The sequence below is a fragment of the Podarcis gaigeae genome (assembly GCF_964106915.1).
Source record: "Podarcis gaigeae genome assembly, chromosome: Z".
Classification (NCBI taxonomy): domain Eukaryota; kingdom Metazoa; phylum Chordata; class Lepidosauria; order Squamata; family Lacertidae; genus Podarcis; species Podarcis gaigeae.
Window position 1 is genome coordinate 30217397 of NC_139691.1, and position 15447 is coordinate 30232843.

The following is a 15447-nucleotide window of genomic DNA, read 5'->3' on the forward strand; positions in this document are numbered from 1 at the left end:
AAATCTGCAAAATGGGAATTTTGAAAACTATCTGTGAGCCTCTGTAGTTCATTACAGCACAACAGTTATAGTTAGAAGGTCTGACTAGAACCAGGGAGATCCAATTAAAATCCTCACTTAGTCATAGAGTTCAGCAAGTGACCTTGGGCCACTCACTCTCTCAACCCAACCTGTTTCCCAGGGTTGTTTTGAGGGTAAAAAAGCAGGAACCGCGTGTACTGGCTTGATCTCCCAAAACGCAGGATATTATCTATATGGTGGATTTTGGTTCCATTTGTTCTTGTGCGTAGAGAGTGCCCTATCTTTCTTAAATAGAACTCAGAAGGCCTTCATTTCATGCGATCTTGACACACAGTTCTTAAATTGCCACTCAGTCAAACTGAAGTAGTGAGGAGATAGAGAAGGCAGAAGAAGATGTTATTTCTCAGAGAATAATAGCAACAGAGTCTACATGTTCGTCAGGCAGCCTGATCTGGAAGGACTTAATGACCCACTCTGACAGCCTTTTGCTGTTGAGTGAGGGAGAGTGTATTCATAGACTCCAACACCCACCATCCTTCGGCTTCGACCATGGTTTGGACTGATGGGAACTGAGATCCAACAACTTCAGGAGGGCCACAAGTTCCCCACCCCTCACTGGTTTTCAATGGATGGACTGGAACACATGATCAATCATACTTTGACCTAACTATTTTTAGGAAAGAGAGGCAGAAGGAATAGAGGAGGAAGGAACAGGAGAAATAAATCAAGAGAATGAGGGGAAAGCAAGAAAAGATATGTGGAGAAATATGATCATATGTGGATTATTTTAAAAGTTGACCTCATTTTTCAAGTTATTGAAGGTGGATTCCAATATTTGAAGACTACTGCAATATACTTCTATCTTTGGCCAAGAATGATTCCAAGATGATATCTCTGACATTCTGGTCTCCCAAACCCAGCAGGGGAGCTATCCAGCAGTATAAGCAGAAAGAGGGTCTACTACTTATCACCTGAGGAGCTGTCCAGAAGATCATAGAACTAGGATCACATATATGGCAACTATAGCATTTGCATCTTCCAAGCATCAGCTGAAGGTTTAAATTAGGAAGGGGAACCTGTGTTCCTTGAAATATTGTTTGACTCCAGGTATCATCAGCTCCAAACAGAAAGGTCAGGATTGATGGAATTTAGATCTGGAGGGCTTCAAGTTCTCCATTCCTGGTGTAAGCACTCAGGCTTCCTACCCTATCATTGTCTTTGTGAGGCCCTGATCCTGACCATGCTGCCTTTTTCTGAAAAGGCCACAGACCTGGTATGTTTTGTGTTGACAAATAAGCACAGCATTTTCAGGTTCAAGCCTGAGTTCAGGCTTCCTGCCATTGCTATCCCTGAGGACCCAGTAGTGATGATTGCAAAGAGTCCCAGAGATAGATGATTCCATCAAGGTCACATTAAGCCACCTGATTCTGCTGGTTCCTTGAGTGGGGGTATTATTCTGAGCTATGGTCTCAGGGTGCTGAATGCTCTGTCCCCCTAGTCCTGATTCATGCTGGGACTCATGACTGGATCCACATCTGTGGAGCTCTCCTCTGAGTTTAACACAAGGAGGATGCAAGTCCCAACAATGACCTTCTCTGGTGTGCCTAGCAGCTCTTAAAGACAAATTAGTTCAGTGTTGGTGCTAAGCCCAATTTCAATTCTCTGTCCAGTATTCTAGTCTGCCATGATGTCATCTTACTATTTTTGCCTAAATGTAATATCTCAGCAATACCATCGATAACGTCCTAAGAGCTTTCCATCTTAGCCTGCTGACATTCAGGGCAGGCTGCCCTAAATTGCATATATTATTAGTGTTTTAATGGTTCCCTCATTAAGGTTTCTCCTTAGAGCAATTTATCTTCAGGACATTAATTATTTAGCATTATTTTGTGAGAAGGAGCTTGCAAAATCATCAAGGCTTCTGGATTTTTTAACGTTTGCCCCCAGCTTCAAAATTGCATCTGGTTCTCTCAGACATGATCAAACATTAAGAAAATCAGACATTTCTGAATACACATCTTGAAAATACAGAGATGAAGAGGAAGAAAAAGGAAGATATTTTAGAAATAAACTGGAGGTGAATTTATATCTAAGGACATTCTCTAGGTGAGAAGAAATCACCTCATAAAACTGTTTAATTTATGCCTGAATGAAGGAAGAGAAGAACTTTTGTACGAGTTAAATTAATATTAATAGTAGTGGAAGCCTCTACCCATATACTCAGAAATAAGTTCTACTGTGTTTTTGCAGGGGGGTGTTACTCCCTGGTAAGTGAGTTCAAAATTGTAACCTAACCCTAAATTCTGTTTTTAAAAAACCCTTCCAGAAAAGGCTGAATTTCAGCTGTGCACTCCAGGATACTATCTGCTTTATCAGTAAAGACATTGCAAGCCAGAGCATTCGTGGAGGGCTGCAGGGTGGTAATAAGGAGGTCTTCCCTTCCCCTCATGCTTCAAAGCACAGGTCCTCAAGAGTGTGTCTATTTCTGTCCATTAGAACATAAGAACCTAAGAAGTGCTTGCTGGATCGTGCCAATAGCCCATCTAGCCTTCATCCTGTTCTCACAGTGGCCAGCCAGATGCTTGTGTAGTAATAATAATAATAATAATAATAATAATAATAATAATAATAATAATTTATTTATACCCCTCCCTCCCCAGCCAAGACCGGGCTCAGGGCGGCTAACAACCAATAATAAAAACAAGTTGATTAAAATACAATTTAAAAGATTAAGATACAACATTAAAACATTAGGGTGCAGCCTCTTCACAGGAGGAGAAAGGAAAAAGAAAGAGGGGGAGGGAATCAAACTGATTCTAAGCCAAAGGCCAGGTGGAACAACTCTGTCTTACAGGCCCTGCGGAAAGAAATCAGATCCCGCAAGACCCTGGTCTCATGAGACAGAGCATTCCACCAGGATGGAGCCAGTGCTGAAAAAGTCCTGGCTCTGGGTGAGACTAATTTAACTTCCTTAGGGCCCAGGACCTCTAGGATGTTGCTATTTATGGACCTTAAGGTCCTCCGTGGGGCATACCAGGAGAGGCAGTCCCCTAGGTACGAGGGTCCTAGGCCGTGAAGGGCTTTAAAGGTCAAAAGCAGCACCTTAAATCTGATCCTGTACTCCACCGGGAGCATGGGCAGCTGGAAAAGCACTGGGTGAATATGCTCCCATGGCAGAGACCCCGTGAGGAGCCTCGCTGCAGATTTCTGCACCCTCTGGAGTTTCTGGGTCAGCTTCAAGGGCAGCTCCGCGTAGAGCGAATTACAGTAGTCAAGCCTGGAGATGACCGTCACATGGATCACTGTGGCCAGGTTGGGGCGGGAAAGGTAAAGGAGCAACTGCTTGATGCGGAGAAGGTGGAAAAATGTCACCTTGGCTCTTGTTGTAACCTGCGCCTTCATGGAATTATTATTATTATTATTATTATTATTATTATTATTATTATTATTATTATTTTGTATTTATACCCTGCTCTCCCCAGCCAAGACCGGGCTCAGGGCAGCTAACAATCAATAATAAAAACATTGTAGCCAAAAGAGGCTCCAGGAAGATAGCTTTGTTCATGATAGCCAAATAAATAACAGCAAATAAGCCTAATCACTGATGTGGCAAATCCTTCTGCCCTGTAGTAGCCAGTCATTGAGGAATGGATTTAGGTGCCTGAGCAGCATAAGCCAAGAGTTAGGGCTGTGTCCTTTATGAGTACTCTACCTCCATCTACAACAGGTTTGTTATAAATTCCTTTGTCTCACAGAAGCCATGCAAATATAAAGGGGGATGCTTAAAATGGGCCATAAAGATAAAGCGACCCCTGACCGTTAGGTCTAGTTGCGAATGACTCTGGGGTTGCAGCCCTCATCTCGCTTTATTGGCTGTAGCTCAGTGATAAAGCCCTCCTTTTGCATGCAGAAGGCCCCAGCATCTCCAGGCAGAACTGGGAATGTCCACGGTCTGAAATTCTGAAAAGCTTCTACCAGTCAGTGTAGGCAGCACTGAGCTAGATGGGCCAATGGTCTGACTTAGTGTAAGGCAGCTTCCTATATTCCTAAGGCAATGTGAAATACCCAGGCCACTGCTGCTCCTATATGCTCCATTGTCCCTTCTCTTGAAAGCAGGCACCACTTTAATGATGTTGTTTTTGTTTAGTCGTTTAGTCGTGTCCAACTCTTCGTGACCCCATGGACCAGAGCACGCCAGGCACTCCTGTCTTCCACTGCCTCCCGCAGTTTGGTCAAAACATTAATGATAGGAGGGGGTTATAGCTTGGACTATGCCCATTCAGTCTGTGGCAGCCCGTGTTCCAAATAGGTTCACATTGCAGGAGGAACCTCCTTGCATGGCTCTCATGCCACAAAGTTAGCTAAGAAATAGGACTCTGGGTAAGCATGGGTGGGAGGGAGTTTAAAAAGCTCTAGATGCTAAGTGTGCGTGCCAAATGCACAAATGGGTGACTGCTTTATCTGTGCAATAATCGGGAGGTACAAAATCCTGCTTATCAAGGATGGAAGGAACCTGTGGCCTTCCAGTTGTTGCTGTATTAAATCTCCCATCATCCTTGACTGTTGGCTGTTTTGTCTGAGGCTAATGCGAGTTGGAGGAACATCTGATGGGGCCACAGGTTCCCCACCTGCTGTATATGAATTGCATTCCACACCTCTGAGTGTGGAAACTTGTGTAGCCAAAAATGGCACTCTCTCTGCAAAAGACGGTGGTCTTGGCAGGCTTAGCAAAACCCCAAAGTTTGACCCAAGCTGGGGTTTTAAATCTTGCTGATAGCCTTGCCCCCAGCTGCATCTCTCTTTTCCCACCACTGAAATCTCAAATGGCACCTGTGGAAATAGTCTGGGAAGATTTTTTTAAGAGAAAATAAATCTATTTATTTATGCTCCATTTATGAGTTTAGACTGTTTGCTTCGGAGCTGTTTCAAAACATTGTTTAAACATTGCATTTTACAAGCCGGTGCCATGTTTATTCATGAGAACAAAGTGGGGCGCTTTTCCTGTGTTCTTAGCAAGGCAGAGCCCTCCAAAGGGAAACGCAAAGGAGAGTTTTTTTAATGCTTAAGCAACCATGGAGCACCTCTTAGTTGTTTTAGAGGGGTAAGGCAAACGTGTGGCCTTTGTGTGTTAGTGAAGCTTTAATTTCAGATGGTGGTTATAGCTTGCAATGTCTTAAGAAATGCAGTTCCTCTCTGTGGAGTGTTCAGTAACTCAAATAAATGATGTTTTATCTTTAATTAAACACCTTGAAGAAATTGCACCAATATTGTTCTACAATATGCTAGCAAACCTCCCTCCCCCCATCCCCCATCATCACCAAATTAACAGGTTCCATTACAACAGCCAGGATTCATTTTGTAATTATTCTGAAGCTGCTGTTCTATAATCCCCCAGTGAAACACAGTGATACTTCAGTAGAAAAGATAATTAAAAGTAATAATTCAGTTTGTTTAGAGGATATAAAAATTAGAGCAGTGCATCAGTGTCTTAAAAAACACGTTTGTGCTTTTTGGAATATGATATTCTATCACTGAGTTATTATTGAAATAAGAGCACCTATATTACCTTTTCAGTTGAAGAGAAAGAAGCAGGTGGTTACATCCAATTTCTACAGAAATTGATGGGTGCAACTAACTTAGGTCTATTAATTTCAATTGGTCTTCTATTCTGAGTAATGATGGGCAAATCTGTCAATTTCGGTTTCTCATTTTTTGAATGTTAAGATCAATTGTTCACATTTCCACACCAGTTTGCAGTTATTATTATTTGTGATTGGGGGAGTCCTCGTGAGAATTCATTACAATTTTAGTGTATATTTCTCCTAACGTGTATACCTTTATACATAATTTTTGCAAAACAGCGTTCCTTAACATAATGCATTTTATATGGTATTTTCAATGATAGATGCCTTTTAATGCATACTTTACCCTAGTATATACATTTTTTTGTGCACATGTATTTCACTGGAGAACTGTTTTGCAAAATTTGGAGAAGTGTAAATTTCAAAAAGATGGTTGTGGTGTTGTTGTTCATGTATAGCTTTAGAAAGTGTGAATTAGGTAGGTTCGCCTGTAAATGCAAACTAAATTTGAAGTTATCCCCACCCTAACTCTGAGTACAATTTTGTTGGATATAACCCAAAATGGTTTTAACAGAAATGCTACCACGTCTGTTTCTTGCCAAGAATGATAAGTACTATTTATAAGAGAGAAAGGTAGAAAGAATGCTGATAATAAGACATCCCTTATTCGCCATACAGAAATCTGAATGAAATACCCTTAACCATTTTGGGAAGATAAAATGGAAAAAGAAAAAGAAAACCTTTCAAAATTCCATTATGGGATTTTTCTCCAGGTTGGCTGGCAGTTAAAGAACCTGGTAAATGCATTGCGCGAAGACCCGAACGGAGTGATCTTAACCTTGAAGAAACGGCCTCAGAACACCCTGGTGTCTGCTCCTGCTCTTCTGAAGAATGTGAGGTGGAAGCCTCTTGCCCTGCAGGTAAGGCAAACCTGGTGTTGCATTTCTGTCTGGTAAACACTGTTTAATGGAGGGCCAAATCACTATAGAGTCCTCTCTTCTTTCTGGTATTGGGGAGAGAACAATGGTGCCTTCAACAGGCCCGGTTAACAATTGCACACATAGCAGCAATGGCTTGACATATGTAGCCTTCTGGGTTTGGGGGATAGTGAAGGGTGCCTGCTGGAACTGGTAGGGCGAAAGACAGAAAGGACAACAGAACATGGAGCTAGGGCCAATGGCAGGCAGAGCCAACTAATTCTGGCTTTGGCCTATAATATCAGTGGATGGGTGGGACTTTCTTATATCAAATGGCTTACCTAAATAGCCACCAACATGATTTTTAACAGTGCAGTCCTACAAATCTCTACTCATACATAAACTGCACTGAGTGCAGTGGGATTTACTTTCAGGAAAGTGTGCGTAGGATTGCAGTCCTGATGTATCTGAAAGTGGAACTTCTTGGCTCCCATCCTCGGCAGCCGCTATGCTCTCCCAGCTCAGCAGTGACCTGCAAATTGAGAGCAATGCATTTTCTGAGAATTGTTCCTTTGAGAGGAGAGGACATAAATCTAATGACTTCCCCTTCATATCTTTTTATTATTACCGGGATTCCAAATGGAGGGAGAGCACAATTACAACCACCACATTTTCTGCTCACTGCCCTCAGCCAAAGCGCTACGCATTCATTGGGATCTCTTGGGCAAAGTCAATACTATCAGGCCAAATCACTCTCTGTTTCCATCATATCACCGCTATTCACTCTCCTCATTCACCCCTCCCGCTGCTGCCTTTTTCCCATCTACACTTTTCAAGAAGAAATTTAAAAATCCCTTTTGGATTTCACAGCCTGCTTGCTTTCATGATTTTGTTCCAGAGGATTATGAGTTTGAAGACAAGTATTATTCGTTTCCCAGTATGAAAACAATTGAAGCTATCATGAGTTATTGTTGGCCTGGTGTTGTTTTTTTCCTCGCCTGCTGGGGTTGCTGGAGCTTTCTGCGTGATTTGGAACAGGCAGCTCAGAGTAATCCAGCCCAATACATTTTGCTGCCTTAAGGCAGGCAAGATGGTACCTCCTCATCCCATATACAGAAGCCAACTTTGCTGGCTGTTGGCTCTTGCTTCAGCCCTGGCAACAGAGCAGAGTCCACCTTTGCGCCTAAGGGCAGCAGAGGAGATTAGCCCATTAGGGCAAAAGGGGCACTGCCCCACCAACCTCAGAACTGATTCTCCCAAGTCCAGCTTTCTTCCTATCTACAAAGAATTCAGGGGTTGGTACTGGCTGTCTTCATCCTCCTCCTTAGTCTCAGCTTTGCCCTTTTAGAACTGAGCAAGGAAGAGGATGGGGACAAAGCCAGAGTTTGTTGACACTGTTGTTATCACTGGTTCCACCTACTGTTGGCCTCTCTGCTTTTCACCCTACCAGTCCCAATGGGCACCATTGGAGGGCAAGCATGCAGTCCAAAACTTCACTGCTTCTTCCAACCCCACAGTAGTTTCCTAAAAGTAGGGCTGGCCCTGATGGTATACAAAAACCCTGGCTTGAAAAGGGCCAGAACACATGGAATGCGAAATGCATGAGCGTGTTCAAAAGTCCAAAACTTTGTATATTTTCACAGTAAACAAAAATCACCTCCTCCTTTCTTTTTACTGGAAAGCTTCAACATGGTTTACATACATAGAACAAACATGGTTGTGGTTTTTTGTTTGTATGTGAACTGCTTAGAGATTTGCATTATGTTATTAAAAAAAAAAAAGGAACCATGTGCTTGACATTCCTGTCTGAGCTCTTTTTGCTCACTGGAACAAAAATCACCTTTAAAATAAATGGTTGTATCCAGTGTTAAAGGTAAAGGGACCCCTGACCATTAGGTCCAGTCATGGCCGACTCTGGGGTTGCGGCGCTCATCTCACTTTATTGGCCGAGGGAGCCGGCGTACAGCTTCTGGGTCATGTGGCCAGCATGACTAAGCCGCTTCTGGTGAACCAGAGCAGCGCACAGAAACGCCGTTTACCTTCCCGCCGGAGCGGTACCTATTTGACATGCTTGACTTGCACTTTTGACATGCTTTCAAACTGCTAGGTTGGCAGGAGCAGGGACCGAGCAACAGGAGCTCACCCCGTCACAGGGATTCGAACCGCCGACCTTCTGATCAGCAAGTCCTAGGCTCTGTGGTTTAACCCACAGCGCCACCCGCGTCCCTATCCAGTGGTATCCAGTGTTAGCCATCCTTAAATTAGACCCTTTGAAGTTACTGGGCATGATTAACTTAGGCCCATTAATTTCAGTGGGTGTACTCTTGAGTAAAACTCTGTTTGCAACAACCCAGAATTTCTGGGTGGTGGCAGAGCAAGAGCCCTCCTTTCTGTTGCCCTGTGGTTAAGGATCTGGAAAGGAGTAAAATACACACACACTTTCATTGCACTGAAAGTGGTTGCTGCAGAGTGAAAATGTATTGTGGTATGCTCTCTGTTGAATGACTGATGCTTCCATTGTCATCACGGCTGTAATAGCTGAATGAGTGAGTGAGAGTTTATTTAGGAGATTTCTCAAAAGTAGGGAATATTTTCTCCTTAAATGACGTGCTTTGTCACTCGTCGTCAATTTTTCTTTTGCATTTCAATGCGGTATGTGTTATATACCAGCCACATGGGACTGATTTAAAGCAGCAACATTGGAGGCATCTCCAGCCAATGAGTGCTGCCCAATTTCTGTGCTTTTAGGAGACAGGATTGCTTGACATCTCTGCTTGACAAGAAGGGGAAGGTAGGTGGAGCAACACATGTAAGCTTCACCTTTGCACAATAGGCTAGTTTCTACAAAAACTCACAAACCACTCTCTGTCCTCCATCTATGCAAGTAAGAGGCGTTATCCGTTTCAAGGACATATACAGTGGTGCCCCGCAAGACGAATGCCTCGCAAAACGAAAAACGCGCAAGACGAAAAGGTTTTTCTGTTTTTGCGTCACTTCGCTAGACGAATTTCCCTATGGGCTTGCGAGTTCTTGCGAGTTTTTTTCCTTTTTCTTAAAGCCGCTAAGCCGCTAATAGCCGCTAAGCCGCTAATAGCCGTGCTTCGCAAGACGAAAAAACCGCAGGACGAAGAGACTCGCGGAACGGATTAATTTCGTCTTGTGAGGCACCACTGTACTAGCCATGCAAAAACACTAAAAGGGGGTTTGAAGCAGGTCTGGTATAGGGTGTGACCTGGGAAGAAGGGGGGTGGCTGAACAGAGGACATGGCCTGGGGACAGTCCCAAGGGCCAAATGAAAAAGCCTGGAGGGGTGCATTTGGACTTTGTCCCTGTCAGGAGGAAAGGTGGGACATAAATTGAATGAATAATTTAATTAATTAATAATTAGTGATTGTGGTGAATATTAGTTGATTGCATTATGCTTGTTGTTGTAAAGATAAAGGTACCCCTGACCGTTAGGTCCAGTCGTGGACAACCCTGGGATTGCGGCGCTCATCTCGCTCTATAGGCCAAGGAAGCTGGCGTTTGTCTGCAGACAGTTTTTCTGGGTCATGTGGCCTGCATGACTAAGCCACTTCTGGCGAACCAGAGCAGCTCACGGAAACACCGTTTACCTTTCCGCCGGAGCAGTACCTATTTATCTACTTGCACTTGACGTGCTTTTGAACTGCTAGGTGGGCAGGAGCAGGGACCGAGCAATGGGAGCTCACCCCATCGCAGGGTTTCAAACCACCAAGCTTCTGATCGGCAAGCCCTAGGCTCAGTGGTTTAGACCACAGCGCCACCCGCGTCCCATGCTTGTTGTTGTCAGCAGGAAAATTCAGATATGAAACCATCCTTAGATGGTCTGTTCAATAAGCAGTGATGCTGCCTGCATGTATGAACTGGCCCTCAGTATCTGTGTAACAAAAGCCACTGAAGCGAAGCCCCTGAAAGATCTTTCTTGGCCCCATCTCAGCATTTCCCATCAACGGTTTGGCTTTGCCACAACATTCCGCGAATCAGCAGAAGGACGTTATCCTGTGACACTGTTTTATTCTGCTGTTGCCAGCTTTTAATTAGAACACATGGCAGTCGTGCCAGCCTTGCTGTGTTCGCCCCCAGTGGGCCCTGCCATATGTGAGTGGTCTGCTTTCTTATCAGAACCCATGTGGGTGTTTGAGATGGCCTCATTTCCTTACTGTTACTGTTCAGAGTCCCCCTCCCCGCCGACTACTTGCAGCACTGCTAAATACTCATTCATTCCTCAGCTTTATGAATATTTATGGTTGAGAGCTGTTGATTACTTCATTGACTTACTGCACAGCATTGTAGCATCAACACTGACTAACCTAGGGCTTAAATTAATTTTTTGCAAAGTATAAAAGCAACATATTTCAAATGCAAGTGGTATCTGAATAGACATATTGGCAGGAATGTATTTATGAATTAGACATGCTGTATTGGAGCTTTGTGGCTGTTTACCAGTTCCTCTGAAATACTCGAGAATAGTGTCAGGCTCGCTGGAGCATCGAATCTGCGCTGACTAACCTCAAGGGCTGTTAGATGCCCAGGAAATGGTCCAAGACTGAGTCCTGACCTGCTGTAGGGATGGATGGATCTGTCAATTTTAGTGTCTCTCCATTTCTTACTTTTTCACTGTTAATTTCAGTTCCTCACATTTCAACAGCAATTTGGAATTATTATTCTTAATTCAGCTTTTTAGTGTGAATTTCTCCACATTTTTTAATGCAGTTTTGACTCATGGCTTGTCAATCTGCTTGTTCTGTGTCTGGAAAGTATGTGTTTGATATGTTTTCCGCTTGCCCATATTTTTTAGGCACGGGTCCTGCCTTTCCCCCACCACTTTCCCCCATACTACATATTTGTACAAAATTTTCATATATGAATTTATATGTCTAGATGCCTCTGAGAAATTAAGACAGTGAGTAGTTGAAGTCTCATCAGTACTGCACCTTGCAGTACTGAAACCCAGCTGCCCTATAAGCAAAGCTTAAAGAACAGGAAATGGGCAGCAGGTCTGGGGCCCATCACAAGAGTCTCAGGGCTTGTGGTCCCTGGAACAACCCTTAACAATACCCCTTCCTTTTCCTCATGGGAGGAAACTGGATGGGTAGTGGGAAAACTGGATAGTGACAGACAGCCAAGTAAGAACTTGTGACCTGCCTTGGGAAATTAATTTTCTCAGGGCTCCCCACACAAGAAATATTGCTGTTCCCTTAAGAAGGCTGACAGTTGCAGTTTTTCTCATCCCTGTTTAAGCCATAAGGTGAAAAGGAGAAATGAAAGCTAGCTAATTATGAACTGATCTCAAACTTGTGCTCTACTTGTAATTAGCCTGGACGTTCTGAGTCATGTGCATTTTTAATTGCAATGGCAAAACATATACCTCTTCTGAAATGCTTTGGATTTTATTCTGACCTAAAAATGATGTATTTAAGTTGATCTAACAGGCAAGAGGGTGGTAACCAAACAGAACTCAAGAGGCTAAAAACATTAGAAAATATTTATTTTGTACGTATAAAAGGAATTTCTTTATCTTCCTTCCTTCCTTCCTTCCTTCTTTTCCTCTCATTATTTCCTCTCTTCTTCCTCTCTTCCTCTAACTTTCTCCTCTTTTCTCTCTTTTCCTTTACCCCCCTTTTTGTGTTTTGTGCTTTTATCTAGATTAGTGTTTTACTTTTGAAAAAAAAATATACTTGGTATTAATTTCTGTAAACCTTTTTTCCAAATTCCAATAAAATCTGTTTCTTAAAAAATAAAATATTTATTTTGAAGGCAGCAGAAGAAAGCAAGTGAACACATAACAGCTTATGTGAGATACGAATGTAATGACATCAAAGAGAAATCAGCACATTATACATGAATGAATCTTGGGGAAGGGAGAAATATGGAACAGCATATGGGGGGAAAAATATTATAAGGGGGAGATTAAAGGGGGAAAAATAAGGGGGAGATAGGGCATGTCATGATAAACTATAAAATGCTTCTCCTACACCTACACCTCCCCACTCCCCCTTTTGTTTTTTTGATGAGGTTTTAATTAAAAAGTTGATAATAAAAGTATAAAAACACATAATAAAAATAATATTTTTAAACATTTTAAAGGTCACATTTTATAGGTGCCATGACACACTTCAGGGCACTTTGGGTCTATTACGTTTTATCCTGTTAAATCTCCACTGCTTTCCCATAACTTCTTTGGTTAGTTGAAGCCCCCTGGCCATTGCAAAAGGTTCTGGTACTCTTCACTGGAGTCTGCCACCAGGGGGCAAGGTAAAGCACTGGTGCAGGGGCATCTGTGCTCAGGGTCAAAATGCAATAGGTAAGTCGTTGTTTGATTTGATTTGCTCCTTGAGATTCCATAATGGGAGATGGCCTGGATTGAATCTTGAACGTTATCCATGTTAACAGCGATTTACTACCATCAGTAAGGTGTTATTTTTTAAAAAAATTAAAAAGCATGGGAGATTATTATTGTGGTGGGGTGAAAAGAGAAAGAGTGGCCTTTGCTATTGCGCTATCTTCTTGGAGCTTCCAATGCTTCTACTAAATAGAGTAATTTCTGCAAATATCTCTTTTGGGGAGAAATTCCAATAAGTTGCTGGTGCCTTCTGGGGCAGTGAATATTCCAGTTTTGTTGCATTGGCAAAAAAGAAGAAGAAAGGGTAGAACTGGCTAGAGTATTCATTGTGTGCTCTCTCCTTCTCTCTCTTCAGCCTGTTATTCCTACCAGCCCAACTAGCAGTTGCACAACACCAACCAGCACGATGGGCATGGGCTCAAAAATGGACAGCTCGACTCTCCAAGATGTTTTCATCCTCTCCCCTATGTCAGGACTCTATGGCCCCAGGTATCCCTTGCCCTTTGACAATAATCCCGGCTTGCATAGCCATAATTTCAGGCTAGAGAACAGAAAGAGTCTCTCTTTCTATCAGGCTTTCTCCCTTGCAAGTGCACTCATGCGCACACGTAGAGCCATTAATTCAAATGCAAAAAAAAAAAAAAAAAGGTCACAGCAATTAGTGCATTGGAGCAGAGAATACTCTTACCCTGTCACTCTCCTGTGCATGGTAGAGAATGATAAAACCCTGCGCTCCTGTCCTGTCTCTGATGCCACTGAACATTCAAGTGTGGGCATAACTAAGGCATGCATGTTTAAAATCAGTGGGCATATGTCCAGACCACACAATCAATATCCCAGATGGAATCTGCAATTCGACCCCACGATATGGATGCATGCATATCTGCCCAATTTCAGGGAGTGCGTTCCTCCAGATGTAGTTGCTCCCATGCATCCCAGCCAGCATGAGCAGTGGTTGGGGTTGATAGGAGCTGGCAATATCTGGAGAGCCACAGGTTTCGCACTCATGTTTGAATGTGAATCCAAATGTACGAGTCTACTGGCACTGGCCATAAGACATTGTGCTTGATGGGAGGCGAGTGAAGGGGCCTTCCCACTCCCTGATACATGTAAGGAGAGGACAGGTAAATGTATCATCCAATCTGTCTTAGGACAGAGAAGGTTTGCTATCATGTGAAGGGATAGTGTGGCTTAATGGTTTGAGTGTTAGACCAGGACCATCCTGTGTACATGCAAATTTAAAAGGGGAAACGCTTAAAATGAGGGAAGGGCTGTAGCTTGGTATGCAGAGCAGATGCTTTAGCAGTGAACATCCTAGGTTCAATCTCTGGTGTGTCCAGGTAGTGCTGGGGAATGTTCCTGCATGGTAACCTGTAAACCTGTTGCTATTTCATATAATCATAGAATTGCAGAGTTGGAAGGGACCGCAAGGATCATTGAATCTAACCCCCTGCAATGCAGGAGTCTTTCACCTAATGTGGGGCTTGACTCCTAAAATTCTGCACAGAAATCCAAAGTTAATGAATAAATAAATATACTTCCAATGCTTTCAGGGGTCTGCAAGCACTGCCCCTGCCCTCTCAATCTTACCCCCCATTTTTAAAGCAAAATCCAAAATACAGCATCAAGCCAACCGCAGCCTAGAGCAGCTAACCCACAGGACTCCCTCTCTACCACTGGATGTCTCAAAGGAAAGCCATTGCTTCCCCCAAGTAGAAATGATCTGTCACCATACCAGGCTTGTATTTTCAAGCACCAGTCATGGACTTTGCACCTCTCTTTGTTGACTATTTTAGGACTAAATAGGAGATCAATGAGAACCCCACATGTGCTTTCTGGGGCAGAGCAGGATACGATCTATAATAATGGTGCAGCAATATATGGCATGCTTATTCTTTGTACTGGATGGGAAAGCATAGGTTATCTCTCTGCAGCTTTTCATTACTGATGCTCCTCCGATTTGCTGTTTTGCTCATTTCTTCCCCTACAGAGATGATCTTGGGATGGTTTCTTGTGATGATGTCAGCAAGTATGGCGGTGGAAAGTCTGGGATGAAGGGTTCTGAGTCTCCCAGCTACTTTTTGGAGCACGAAAGCGGGAAGTATTACACGTTAATCGAAGGTGAGGGCCACCCAGTAAGCTCTGAATATGAAAGAGGGAGAGCGACGGGGGTGCGACGAAGAGAAAAGACACCCACACATGGTACACTTTCCTTTTGTTTTCTTGTTGTTATTTCATACAATGGTAGACCACTCCACAGCCTAAGTTCAGCTGGGAAACTGTGGCCTTATTCTGAATGGCAATGATGGGAAATGGTGGTTTCCTAAGGGTGACCCACACCCCAAATCTGGGTTTCAGCACACAGCCATGACAGCTGATTACTGGGCAATACTGCCCAGAGAAGGTTTGTCCATTAGAGCAAATGGGTCACTGCCCCACCAACCACAGTCTGTCCTCAGCCAGCCCCTATAACCAGTCCAGTCCAGAGGATGGCACTGCCTGTCACCTTCCTCCTCCTCCTCCTCTTCCTCGGTCGCAGTGCAGCCTTTCAAAACTCAGCAAG

At 43.4% G+C, this 15447-nt stretch overlaps 1 protein-coding gene across 8 annotated transcripts in view; it reads left to right on the top strand.

Moving 5' to 3' along the window:
* Window positions 1–15447, top strand: part of LOC310836607 (connector enhancer of kinase suppressor of ras 2-like) — a 310451-nt gene that overhangs the window by 188533 nt on the left and 106471 nt on the right. For all 8 annotated transcript variants that reach the window (XM_083722107.1, XM_083722108.1, XM_083722106.1 and 5 more), the window contains 3 exons: window positions 6377–6523; window positions 13240–13373; window positions 14875–15086. In XM_083722107.1, coding sequence (XP_083578233.1) covers window positions 6377–6523; window positions 13240–13373; window positions 14875–15086 — 493 coding nt within the window. The remainder of the gene's footprint in view (window positions 1–6376; window positions 6524–13239; window positions 13374–14874; window positions 15087–15447) is intronic.